This window comes from Podarcis muralis, chromosome 10 (genome assembly GCF_964188315.1).
Source record: "Podarcis muralis chromosome 10, rPodMur119.hap1.1, whole genome shotgun sequence".
In the NCBI taxonomy this organism is placed as follows: Eukaryota; Metazoa; Chordata; class Lepidosauria; order Squamata; family Lacertidae; genus Podarcis; species Podarcis muralis.
Genome location: NC_135664.1, coordinates 9,114,656 through 9,126,887, shown reverse-complemented (window position 1 = coordinate 9,126,887; position 12,232 = coordinate 9,114,656). Strand labels below are relative to the sequence as shown.

General features: G+C 43.5%; 1 protein-coding gene across 10 annotated transcripts in view; it reads right to left on the bottom strand.

Moving 5' to 3' along the window:
* The window catches only part of KIF21A (kinesin family member 21A), a 100,325-nt gene that overhangs the window by 23,303 nt on the left and 64,790 nt on the right, over positions 1–12,232 (bottom strand). For 6 of the 10 annotated variants that reach the window (XM_028747701.2, XM_028747707.2, XM_028747704.2 and 3 more), the window contains 9 exons: positions 11,915–12,129; positions 10,970–11,123; positions 9,644–9,841; positions 8,015–8,116; positions 6,364–6,529; positions 5,894–5,914; positions 3,329–3,389; positions 2,110–2,164; positions 1,293–1,516 (listed from right to left, as the gene is read on the bottom strand). In XM_028747701.2, coding sequence (XP_028603534.2) covers positions 1,293–1,516; positions 2,110–2,164; positions 3,329–3,389; positions 5,894–5,914; positions 6,364–6,529; positions 8,015–8,116; positions 9,644–9,841; positions 10,970–11,123; positions 11,915–12,129 — 1,196 coding nt within the window. The remainder of the gene's footprint in view (positions 1–1,292; positions 1,517–2,109; positions 2,165–3,328; positions 3,390–5,893; positions 5,915–6,363; positions 6,530–8,014; positions 8,117–9,643; positions 9,842–10,969; positions 11,124–11,914; positions 12,130–12,232) is intronic. The other 4 variants (XM_028747702.2, XM_077935804.1, XM_028747705.2 and 1 more) reach the window with 1 other exon arrangement.

Sequence of the window (12,232 nt, the reverse complement as noted above, 5' to 3'; positions counted from 1 at the left end):
TCCAGAGTCGTCTGCGACTGGACCTAACAGTCAGGGGTCCCTTTACCTTTACCCGGAAGTGCTAACTGCTAACAGTAGTCTCATGAACCTTAATTAACCAATACTATTTACATAAAGAATGCAGCTCATGTTTGGAAAACAAGTGGAACGCTTCGCTTCATGGGGCGTTTGCCTAAGCTGTCAGTTTTGACTTTTTGTGTGCTGAGCCATCAAATGCAGCAGCAAAAATGGAGTATGATATTGGTAGGGTCCCAAGATATTTTAAAAACACTTAGCGGAAGTTCACTTCAATGGGGAGAAAGCCAATTTTTCCAATCTGTTTGTGGACCAACTTCACCTAGCAGAGACCTCTAGTAACTTAAAAGAAAGGGCAGCCTCCGCCACAACCTTCCATAGTGTTTTAAAGCGTCTTCCCAGACTTCAGGAACAGATTTTCAGGGGCCTGCTATGTAAGCAAGCGGGTGCTTCTGCTGGATCATATGAGCAGATCAAATGAGTGGAAGAGCCACATCGGATATGATCTAATGCAGGGATGGCCGATTCCCAAGAGACTGTGATCTACTTTCAGAATTAAACTCTGGCAGTAGTGGTCTACCCCTGTCTTTTTAGGGGTTCAGTTCAAAGTTGTTGAGCTTTTTTAGGGAGGAGAAAAGCTCCGTTTTGGGGGGGTTAAGTTCAGGCTTCTTTGGAGAGGGGAGTTCCATTTTTTAGGGGGGAGAGGCAAGGGAACTAGGGGTTAAGTCACTCACAAAAACATCACTATGGATGACATGGAAGCTTCGTCTTCCCTTCCTGAGTTGAAACAACAATGGAGGGCAGGACAAGGGGGTGAGGCAGAAGTCAGATTTACCTACGCAGAGGAAAGGGAGCCAGAGATCAACCATGATCTACCAAAACATCATGGGGATCTACCAGTAGATCGCGACTGACCTGTTGGACATCCCTGATCTAATGGATCCGCTCCATTCAAAGTATTTCAGATAGACTTTAAAACAATTCGGTTTTACAACAGCACTAAAAAAAAAAAATCTTGCAGAAACTGGGGCTTATAGTACATGAATTAGTGCTTACCAAAGGGGGGGGGGGAGAAAGATCAACATAAAAAAACTAAGCAGCCATTTTGAGGTAACAGCAGAGCAGAAGTTAGAGGATGACGACGGCGACAGATTTTCCCTGATGAGATCCTAATTAGCACTCCAGGCAGAGTTCATAAAAAGCCACGGGTCGTTGCAACCTAGCAATCATGCATGTTAGGGTGCCAAACGAAAGTTAGTGCATTGTGTGAAACTTACATGCCGCCAGTCTTAGAAGGCAAGACCGCCTGCGAGGCCTCCCTATCCCTAACAGCAGGCTCTCTCAGGTCAATGTTCACTGCACCTTCCTGAGCTTCTGCAACAGGCGGAAGAGGGCCAGCCATAGCCGTGCTGTCTCCACTGACTTCAAGGGTTATATCACTGGCTAGGTCACTGCTATCAGCATAAAGCAATTCCATCTGGGTCGTCGTTCTACGGCGGGCCTGCAATCAATTGGAAGAGGAGAATAAAAACACTTTTGCATGACGCACCAAACGGTTTGCATATATTGTATGTGTGCTGGATCCCAGGGTCCTTATCCCTAAACCCTGCCTGACTACAATTTAAAAATACAAATCTGCTCCATTTTACTTTGTTATATAAAAAAAAATCTGTCACCATTACTAAGCCAGATCTACTTCCAGATTCACCTTCAGTACCTGGCCAGAATCAGGATTCCCAAAGCAAGTTTAGGAGTCTCCCTAGTTTCACTGTAGCCCAGACTGCTGACAGACACATGCAATGCAAATAAACCCAAGCTTAGTGCAAAAGTCATTTCTGCTTTTTGGGGGTGAGCTGATTTGCACAACATGTTAAGCCAAACTAAGGCTGTACAATATCAGAGCTCACAGCCTCTTCACTCCTCTCAGGTTCATTTTAATCTCTCGCTAAGCCATAGATGGGCTCCTGGTGTCAAGCAAACCAGAAAGGTTGCAAAAATTGTTTAAGCGGTACTTGTATTTGGGGGGTGGGGGTGGAAGGAGGTAACAGAAGATGCCATAACTGCACAAAAGACTGCTATATCCACACATCTTACCTTGTTTTTAGGCTTGACTTCGCCGCAAAGCTTCATGAGGTCTGAAGATAAAGAACTGTAAACGAAATTAGCAATTTAGCGGGGATCTCTGAGAAACAAGGCAACTCCCTCCCTCCTTGGGCAGCTAGCCATGACAGCAGCTACAGAGAGACAGCTTTGAGTGTTATTTCATGGTTAACACCTACACATAAATAAACAGACTTCTCTCACCCAAGCACATAGCTTTCTTCTAACTATGACTTTTGAGCTGACTTTGCGTTAGTTCAGATATGCAAGGCTTCACTTGACGCTACAGTCGTTGGGAGATCATAGTGCACGGCACCCTTTTTCAGCCTGAAGGTGGACTGGGTGGCCCGGAAAATGAGATGGGTGGGGAAAAAGGCTCAACATGTTGTTCCCAGCAGCAGGAGGAAAGGGAAGCTGCCGATACATTTGAGGCAGGTCCCAGGGCAAGGGGAGAAGGAACCTGGGGTGAGAATGGGGTGAGGAAGGAAAGATGGTTTGAGGGAGAAAGAGAACAGAGTATAGCAGGAAGGAAGAGGGGAAAAGAAGAAGCTGAGACAGCAGAGAGGGAGAGAGATAAGGAAGATTTGCCACAGAGGAGGAGGCAAGGGACTGGCAAGCCTGAAGAGGTAGGAAAATGGTTTGGGGAAGGCCACTATGCTACAAAACAGACATTTAAAGCGAGAGGTGAAGAAAGGGGTACCCAGACTGGCAGAGCAAGGGAGCCACCAGACAGTGACTGAAGTGAAGGCAACACCTTGGGGCTCTGAGGACCCCAGGGCTCTTCAGAAAGGATAGGAAACTTATCAAAACCATCTTCAAGTGAAGAGTAAGCATGTCTGACATGGCCCCAAATTTTGGGTTTGTTTCCAGAGTATGTAGAGGCAGGACAAACCAATTGGCCCAGGAAATCAGTGAAGCAGATAAAGAGATTTGAGGTTCTTTTTCATTCGGTTATCTGGGAGACCTGGCTAAAGCCAGGCCTCCTGGTTTATGGATATGTGAAAATAAGCCAAGGGTTGGAGCCAAACAGTGTTGCTGCTAGTTAGAGGGGGAAGTTCACTATTTTTGAGAGTTAGCCCCTTGCCAAATTGCTCATTCCTCAGTTTGCTTAGAACTGGTTAAGGAAAATTCCGAGAGAGGCTCACACGAATTCATTGTGAATAAAAGCCATTTTAGAGGTAGCTATTGGTTACTGTTTATGTTCTTTTCTCACCTTCCTTCTGCCCCGGGGCTATTCAAAGGAGCATCTTCATCAGTGCTATCTTCCACATTTTCTGGAAAATTCCCAAAGTCGTTATTTTGTTAGACAGTTTCACACGCAGCATATATCTACCCCAAAGGCTCCTCATATTACCCAAAACAAGAATAATATGCACTGCCTTCCATATATTAAACTCTCACACTTAATTCATTTTTTACTTAAGGTAAGAGTTAAACTGAACTAGTTTCCCATAATGTCCCTGATGCCGAATCTAGTTGGTCAACTTCTTTACTTTCCCCAAATACCCAGGAAGAATAGGTTTTCTGTTTGTTTTTTGTTTTGAATTGACTAACCATCACATAGGAAAATTATAAACGTATCACTAGGAAAGCAGGAAGGACAGACATAATATATTTGGCATAGACATATAATATCCCCGTATACCCGTTTTTCATTATGGCTCTGAATAAATATTGAGTTGAGGGGCAGTGAGAAAGATAGATGGGGTGTATTCTACTTTGCATTCCTTTAGCTTCTACTTTGACAAAATACTGCACTTGACAGGCAAACAACCATTTGGGCCCTATAAAGCGAGATGATTTCACTACTCTACATTTACACAACAGCTTCCTAAACATCTACAACATCTATAGAGGGAACAGGAAGGAAGAAAAGCTACATAAGATGAAATGGGACCTGCAACAAACAGTGCCAGTGAGAACTATTCGTCTGCTCACACAAGAAAAAGAAACACTAGCATGCTTGTCAATTACAGCCACAATACATCATAAACACGCCAGCATGCGGGGATATGCCAAATGGACGAGCCCATAATAAAATGTACCACCCGTCACTGAATGTATACCAAGTTTATTTCAGAAACGTATAGAGAGAACAGTGGGGAGACAAGACAAAAAGGTAATTGTGATGTCTCTAGGGTCCTTTGGGGTCCTTAACCTGCTGCCACTCAAAGAAGGCACTTGGTAAACCAGATTGAACAGATGTCTAGCTACTTTGGTTTTACCAATGGAACTATATTCACCATAACACACCAAAGTCAGTACCTGGAATCAGCACATGCACAAGGCAACTGCTAGGGCCAAGGTTATAAGGGGTCCAGCTGCACCATTCAGACAGTCTTTGCCTATCCTCAAAGCACCATGTTACCCACATCTCTCATTGTACTATTTCTCTTCGCTCCACACACCCCACAGTTGTCTACTTCTTCTTACTCATCCCTATCTCCTGGAAGACTGTGGATATTGTTAAGTTGTGGGTGAACATATCAGACGACACAGCGATTCTTCAAACAGCTCTTGTTTATTCACAGGCCAGAACTGAACTGAACTGAAGGGTTCAGCCAGCCTGCTTATATAGAGCTCCACTAGAACGCAACAGTAACCATTTTCTGTAACTATCCAATCACTGAACGTCACTTTCGATCCCTTATTTGCATATGTGGACCTCAACTATCTACAGTATCCCCCTGCTGGCCCAGGGTGAGAACTTCAGTACATAACAGATATGTCTGCTCATTACTTAGCTCTAGGATTGTAAGTTGGGAGAGAGACACTGCGCTTCCAGCTCACACGCTCCCTTCCCTGTGACTGGAAGGACAAGGGAGCCACTGAACTGTGGAAGACGAAGAACCTTCTGTTAATTGTTCTACTCACAAAGTAAGGGTAAGAGCATGTGAGCCTGAAACCTACTCCAAGTCTCGTCCTGGGTTCAGGTTTAGGGACCAAGAAACATACACCCTTTAAAGCAGAGCACCACATTAACTTGAGACTGCATTCTGGTGGGTATGCAGGGAGCAAACCTTGACCCATTCATATATTTATGTGGTACGGCACTAAAATAGTGTGGTTGAGGAGCTTGACATAAGCTCTAGCTCTCCAGATTGCCTTCAGGCCATCAACGCAACGGACACTAACGCGGAGGAAGCTATACAGAACATCTCGATGAAATAAATTTGAACAGAATAGCCTGACCAGTAGCTTTCTTTGATTACTGTATGGCAATTTTAAAAAACCAGAAAACCACACACCTGTTTTACAGTTCAGTATGAATGTTTTCACTGCCCATTTGCATGTGCTGAGTTATAGCCATTGCTTAACTTAATACACAACTTAATAAGCCAGGTTCACCTTAACACATGAATTTTAAAACAAGATTCCTATAAAGCACTCATCGTCTCTGTGTTGCTAAAATGAGTTTTAGAGTTAATGTGGGGGGTTTTTTCTGGGGGGAAAATGGTTATGTGTGTTACAGCTACAGTAAAAGAGAGCAGCACATAAATGTATCAGCAGATAGTGTATCAGCCACAGCGTCCCGGGTGAACAACCAAAAGCTTTTAAGTACATTCACACTGTTTGCATTCGTGCCTGTCTCAGTTGTTAACATCCAATATTTTGTAAGAAGTTTGTATCTAAGGAAAGAGGACTCTGAGCGTATCTCCTAAACAGTGCATGCAAACTTTTATGTATGTGTACGTTCTAAGATGCGCCAGTTAGTGTACACGTGTATCATTAGTATCTCATGCAGCTGTGAGGTACACAGAAAGCTACATATACTTACCCAGTGGAACGCTATCTAGGTCTGTGTAAAACAACAGCGAGGAGGAAACAAAAAGCAACACTCCAATCAAAACCAATCCATTTGCAGAGTGGGAAATAAGAGAGTCCTATGTTACACTATAATCAGATTAAACCTATCAGAACTAGCGGAATAGATGCCATAAAGTACACATCACAAGTTAAGAATTTTATTTTTAAAATTATTCCAATTTGAAAGACACCTAATTTTGTTTTGTTTTGTTTTTTAAATTACCCAAATATTGAATTCAAGCTATAAAACAGTGATTAACTATGAGATTTCCTGATTTTCACTGCTGGGCGCACTGTTATTTGGGGGGGAATACCTTTACATGCACAAAAAGTACAGCATCTATTCACAAAGCACCTTATTTGAAACACACCTAACAAAACATGCATCATTGGCAAACCTAGCATGCAGTATAATTCCATTTTGTAGGGTATTCAAATTACCTTGCAAGGCATGGCCTAGTAGAGCATCAAGTTCAGGATTTAATTCTGCCTTCTCTTTCAACATGTGAAACAGCAGCTGGTTTTGCGTTGCACTGGTAATTTCTGTTTGTTTGAGGCGTCCTTCAAGTACTTTAATCTGAGCTTCCTTCTGAGCTGCTTGGAGACCCTGTTAAAGATGCAAAAAATAGTTTGATTCTAAATAACTCTACACAAGTGGGCGGGCAACTTTAGATGGTAGTCTCTTGAGAGTTGGCCACCCCTGCTATAAACCAATGGATGTTTTGCTACCATTGCATTATCTGTATGTGAACTTTCCTTTACGGAGACACAATTCCTAACCTTTGACCCTGGGGTGTCCCGCATACTGTGAAAAACCAACGCGAATATCAACATTTAGAAATACTTTCAACACACAAGGGGGTGGGGAAATGACCCATAAAAACCATTTCCCCCTCAACGTACACCAGAGATAAAGTCTTGCAAATGTGCAATCAACTTTTCCAATCTGGCAAGAAGCTTTCCTGCCGACAAGAATCATTTGGGCCAACAACTGCTTCTCCCTTTTGGATTTATCTCTGTTAAAAGAAATAATGACACGGTGTAATATGTCGTGTGTTATTGTTCATCTGAGGTTGTATTTACCTAATTTTAAGACCTGCTGGGGAACAGATGATTGCTATTATGTCCTCGTATGTAAAACAACAGAATTCAATGAGGGTGCACTTTCTTTTTCCCATGGCTGTACAGTGGACGCTCGGGTTGCAAACGTGATCCGTGCGGGATGCACGTTCACAAACCGCAATGGCACGTCTGCGCATGTACGGGTTGCAATTCGGCGCTTCTGTGCATGACCAAAACCCAGAAGTAACCCGTTCCAGTACTTCCGGGTTTCGGCGCAACCTGAAGCATCTGTAACCCGAGGTATGAATGTATATAATTCTTAGGGGATGAGAGGGGGGTTACGGTATGTATTGGGCACCATCCCAAAATGCCTCCCAATACAATGGGACTTTTGGTTTCTCTCTTCCTCCCTCCAACATCCCCCATGCACTTCCCAAATCTGTCTCAAAGCACTGTCTCCCTACCCTCTGGGGCAGATTTGGGCAGTGCTGACAGAGGGAGGAAAGGAAGGCATATCCACATTTGGCAAGTGGGTGCCTGCTTGTGCTAGTTTGGATTTCTTTCACATTTTTGGACTACAGTGGTGCCCCGCAAGACGAATGCCTCGCAAGACGAAAAACCCGCTAGACGAAAGGGTTTTCCGTTTTTGAGTTGCTTCGCAAGACAAATTTCCCTATGGGCTTCCTTTGCAAGACGAAACGTCTTGCGAGTCTTGCGATTTTTTTTCGCTCCCCCCCCCCTTTTCTAAGCCGCTAAGCCGCTAATAGCCTTTTAGCCGCTAAGCCGCTAAGCCTTTAATAGCCGCTAAACCGCTAATAGCGCTAATCCGCTAATAGGGTTGCTTCGCAAGACGAAAAAACCGCTAGACGAAGAGACTCACGGAGTGGATTATTTTCGTCTTGCGAGGCACCACTGTATACCGTTTTAAAGTCTAACATTCTTGTGAAGCTCCGGCGATGTCACCCAGCCATTAGCCCCTGCAATGGTAATCCAGTACAAGACACAACAGGGTTCCCACCAGGTGTGTTACCTTATTAATGCCCATTGTAAGGAAATGGTCAAGTAGATAGCGAGCTTCTGTTAGAGTGCAGGCATTGATTACCGCAGTGACGTCCAGAATCTCTCCTTCTTCCTGCATAAATCAAAGACAGCAGAGTGGTTAGTCAGGGGAAAAAATCACATGAATGCTATATGGCTGCTGTTGTTGTTGTTTAGTCGTTTAGTCGTGTCCGACTTTTTGTGACCCCATGGACCAGAGCACGCCAGGCACTCCTGTCTTCCATTGCTTCCCACAGTTTGGTCAAACTCATGCTGGTAGCTTCGAGAACACTATCCAACCATCTCATCCTCTGTCGTCCCCTTCTCCTTGTGCTTTCCCAACATCAGGGTCTTTTCCAGAGAGTCTTCTCTTCTCATGAGGTAGCCAAAGTATTGGAGCCTCAGCTTCACGATCTGTCCTTCCAGTGAGAACTCAGGGCTGATTTCCTTCAGAATGGAGAGGTTTGCTCTTCTTGCAGTCCATGGGACTCTCAAGAGTCTCCTCCAGCACCATAATTCAAAAGCATCAATTCTTCGGCGATCAGCCTTCTTTATGGTCCAGCTCTCACTTCCATACATCAGTACTGGGAAAACCGTAGTTTTAACTATACGGACCTTTGTAGGCAAGGTGATGTCTCTGCTTTTTAAGATGCTGTCTAGGTTTGTCATTGCTTTTCTCCCAAGAAGCAGGCGTCTTTTAATTTCGTGACTGCTGTCACCATCTGCAGTGATCATGGAGCCCAAGAAAGTCAAATCTCTCACTGCCTCCATTTCTTCCCCTTCTATTTGCCAGGAGGTGATGGGACCAGTGGCCATGATCTTTGTGGGTTTTTTTGATGTTGAGCTTCAGACCATATTTTGCGCTCTCCTCTTTCACCCTCATTAAAAGGTTCTTTAATTGCTCCTCACTTTCTGCCATCAAGGTTGTGTCATCTGCATATCTGAGGTTGTTGATATTTCTTCCGGCAATCTTAATTCTGGCTTGGGATTCATCCAGCCCAGCCTTTCGCATGATGAATTTGGCTATATGGCTACAGGAATGTTATTCCAATAGGAACTTTTCAAAATTAAAGTGAATTCTATTAAGCCAGAATATTTAGAAAAGTAACACAAACAAAGCTTCTTTTAAGAGATATGATTATTCGGACTTGCAAAAATCAACTAAGTGCCAAATTTTCAGCACATTCAGCTATATGAAAGTATAAGTATATTTCAAGCAAAATATATTGAAAATGCAAAATTGGGAAAGGATGAGAGACAGTCCATAATTTACAGTTCAATATTATGCATGTTTACTCTGAAGTTGTGTTCAATGTGACTTACTCACAGTCAAGCGCCTATAGGGTTGCAGCCTTGCATAGCTATGTAGGAGGGTGTTCACTTACTTATGGCTTTGATTTAGAAATAAAATTATTATGAAACCGTACAAATGAAAGTTATAGCTAGATCTTTAATCTAGTTCATAAATGCAACAAAAGCTGGCTCTGATGTTTAAATTTGCATGCAATCCGTACAGCACATAAATGCAGAAAACTGCAGAGTGCAATTAATAGCTGAATAAAAGAAAATTAATTCCCTATCTGAACATAATTCTTTCACAAAACCTTTGGGGCTGACATACCTTTGCTTCTTCCATCTGCATGATATTTGCTTGACAGTCAGAAATACTGTCATTGATGTAATCTATATTTGCAGTCAGTGACTCCATCTCTTCATTGATGTTGTGGATGTTTTTATCGGTCTCTGGGACACCTTCTTTGATAACTCTCTCCCTCCTTTTGGAAAGCTTCTCTTTCCTTTTGGTAAGTTCTTCACGTTGCTGTAATTAAAATGTGTATGTGAAACACAAGCTCTGAAAATCGGCCAGTCAAATGTTTTACAGGAGAATAAAGGACCCCTCACCATTAGGTCCAGTCGTGACCGACTCTGGGGTTGCGGCGCTCATCTCACTTTAGTGGCCGAGGGAGCCGGTGTACAGCTTCCGGGTCATGTGGCCAGTATGACTAAGCCGCTTCTGGCAAACCAGAGCAGCGCACGGAAACACAATTTACCTTCCCGCCAGAGCGGTACCTATTTATCTACTTGCACTTTGACGTGCTTTCGAACTGCTAGGTTGGCAGGAGCAGGGACTGAGCAATGGGAGCTCACCCCGTCGCGGGGATTCGAACCGCCGACCTTCTGATCAGCAAGTCCTAGGCTCTGTGGTTTAACCCACAGCGCCACCTGTGTCTTACAGGAGAATACTAAATGAGATAAAGCAGACATGACTTTTCATTGCATTTCTGTGGGAGGACGAAACATTAAGCAGCAAATATGCAACTTAACAGCTGGTCTTATGACATTAAAGGGTGGTTCATACATGCATGGCTAATTAATATACACTTAATGACTGGAAACTGAATATATAAACAGGTTACACTGAAAAGCTCTGTGAAAGCTGGAGGTAATATGAAAATTCAATGGTGGCTTTATATTTTCCAGGTCCATTTTTTCGCATGCCAAAACTAGCAAAAACAGCATCATGTCTCAACATGATGGACATACAGTGTTACCTCAGGTTAAGAACTTAATTCGTTCCGGAGGTCAATTCTTAACCTGAAACTGTTCTCAACCTGAAGCACCACTTTAGCTAATGGAGCCTCCCGCTGCCGCTGCGCCACCGTTGTGCAATTTTTGTTCTCATCCTGAAGCAAAGTTCTTAACGTAATATTTCTGGGTTAGCAGAGTCTATAACCTGAAGCATATGTAACCTGAAGCGTATATAACCCGAGGTACCACTGTACATGCACTGACCAGGGCAAAAGTACTTTACTTTTCACCCAACAGAAAAGTGGCATTTTCCCAGATGTTGCAAGTAGCCGAAGGGGTGTGAAAGAAAGAAAGAAAGAAAGAGAGAGAGAGAGAGAGAGAGAGAGAGAGAGAGAGAGAGAGAGAGAGAAAGCTCTACCTTAAGTAGTCTATTCATGTCAGTCTCCATATTGGATATGGTCATTTTCTGCATAATGATTTCAGTCACCCTCCGTTCGAGTAACTGCCACTTCATTCTCGCTCCCTTGGAGGTATAAACTCTTGTGGTCATCGCTTTTCTTTGATATTTACTCCTGCAAGCAATTCAAAGATTTACGTCGTTCACATAAAATGCTATAACATTTTTATGCAGTACCAGTAATCATAGAAGAGAACACTTTTAATATTTGAAATCTGAGGGGGATGTGCGACTCTTTTTCAAAAAATCTTAAATCATGTGTGTTCAGTATCGCAGATTGCTTAAAACAGCCACTTGTTTCCTTTCAGTGTCCTTCTCACTGTATTCAAACTATTCCTTCAACTGCCTCATGCTAGAGAGATAAAGGAGCAGACCTCAAATATTCCATTGTATGAAGGTACTTTACTCAAACACCTGTCATTTAAACCATGGGTAGGCAAACTAAGGCCTGAGGGCCGGATCCGGCCCAATCGTCTTCTAAATCTGGCCCTCAGACGGTCCAGGAATCAGCGTGTTTTTCACATGAGTAGAATGTGTCCTCTTATTTGAAATGCATCTCTGGGTTATTTGTGGGGCATAGGAATTCATTCATCCCCCCCCCCAAAATATAGTCTGGTCCCCTACAAGGTCTGAGGGACAGTGGACCGGCCCCCTGCTGAAAAAGTTTGCTGACCCCTGTTTTAAACCATCACTTCTGTTCTCTTCTCACTCCCATGCAATCACCACTGTTGTCGTACAACCTGCCTTCTCTTTTCCTCTCCATCACACCCCAAACCCATCCACATCCAGGATTATAATGCAGCACCATAAATCCTCCCGTGGGAGTCGGAAAATGACAGTTTTAATGTCTACAGGAAGACAAGACTACAAAAGTAGCAAGATCATAACAGGTTTGCCCATCGTTACCTGGTTCCATTGGTCGTGGCTGCTGGCAAGGCTTGGACCCTTGCTACGGGTATCCGCATCTTCTGTTGTGACGCTGCTCTCGATCCTTCATTGTCCACCGATGACACACTAGAACTTGGTTCATGGTTAGCCTGCTCAGGTAGACTCAGCTTCCGGCTTGCCCTCCCAGCCACCTTATCAGACAAAGGTCTTGCCTGCCGACGAAGAGCTGTAACCTAAAGCAGTGAGACAGCATGGTCTAATAAGGACCTATTTAATGTACAAATTATAGGAATTTCAAAGAATAGCTTGCACTTAATTGCAACACTGAAATAATCC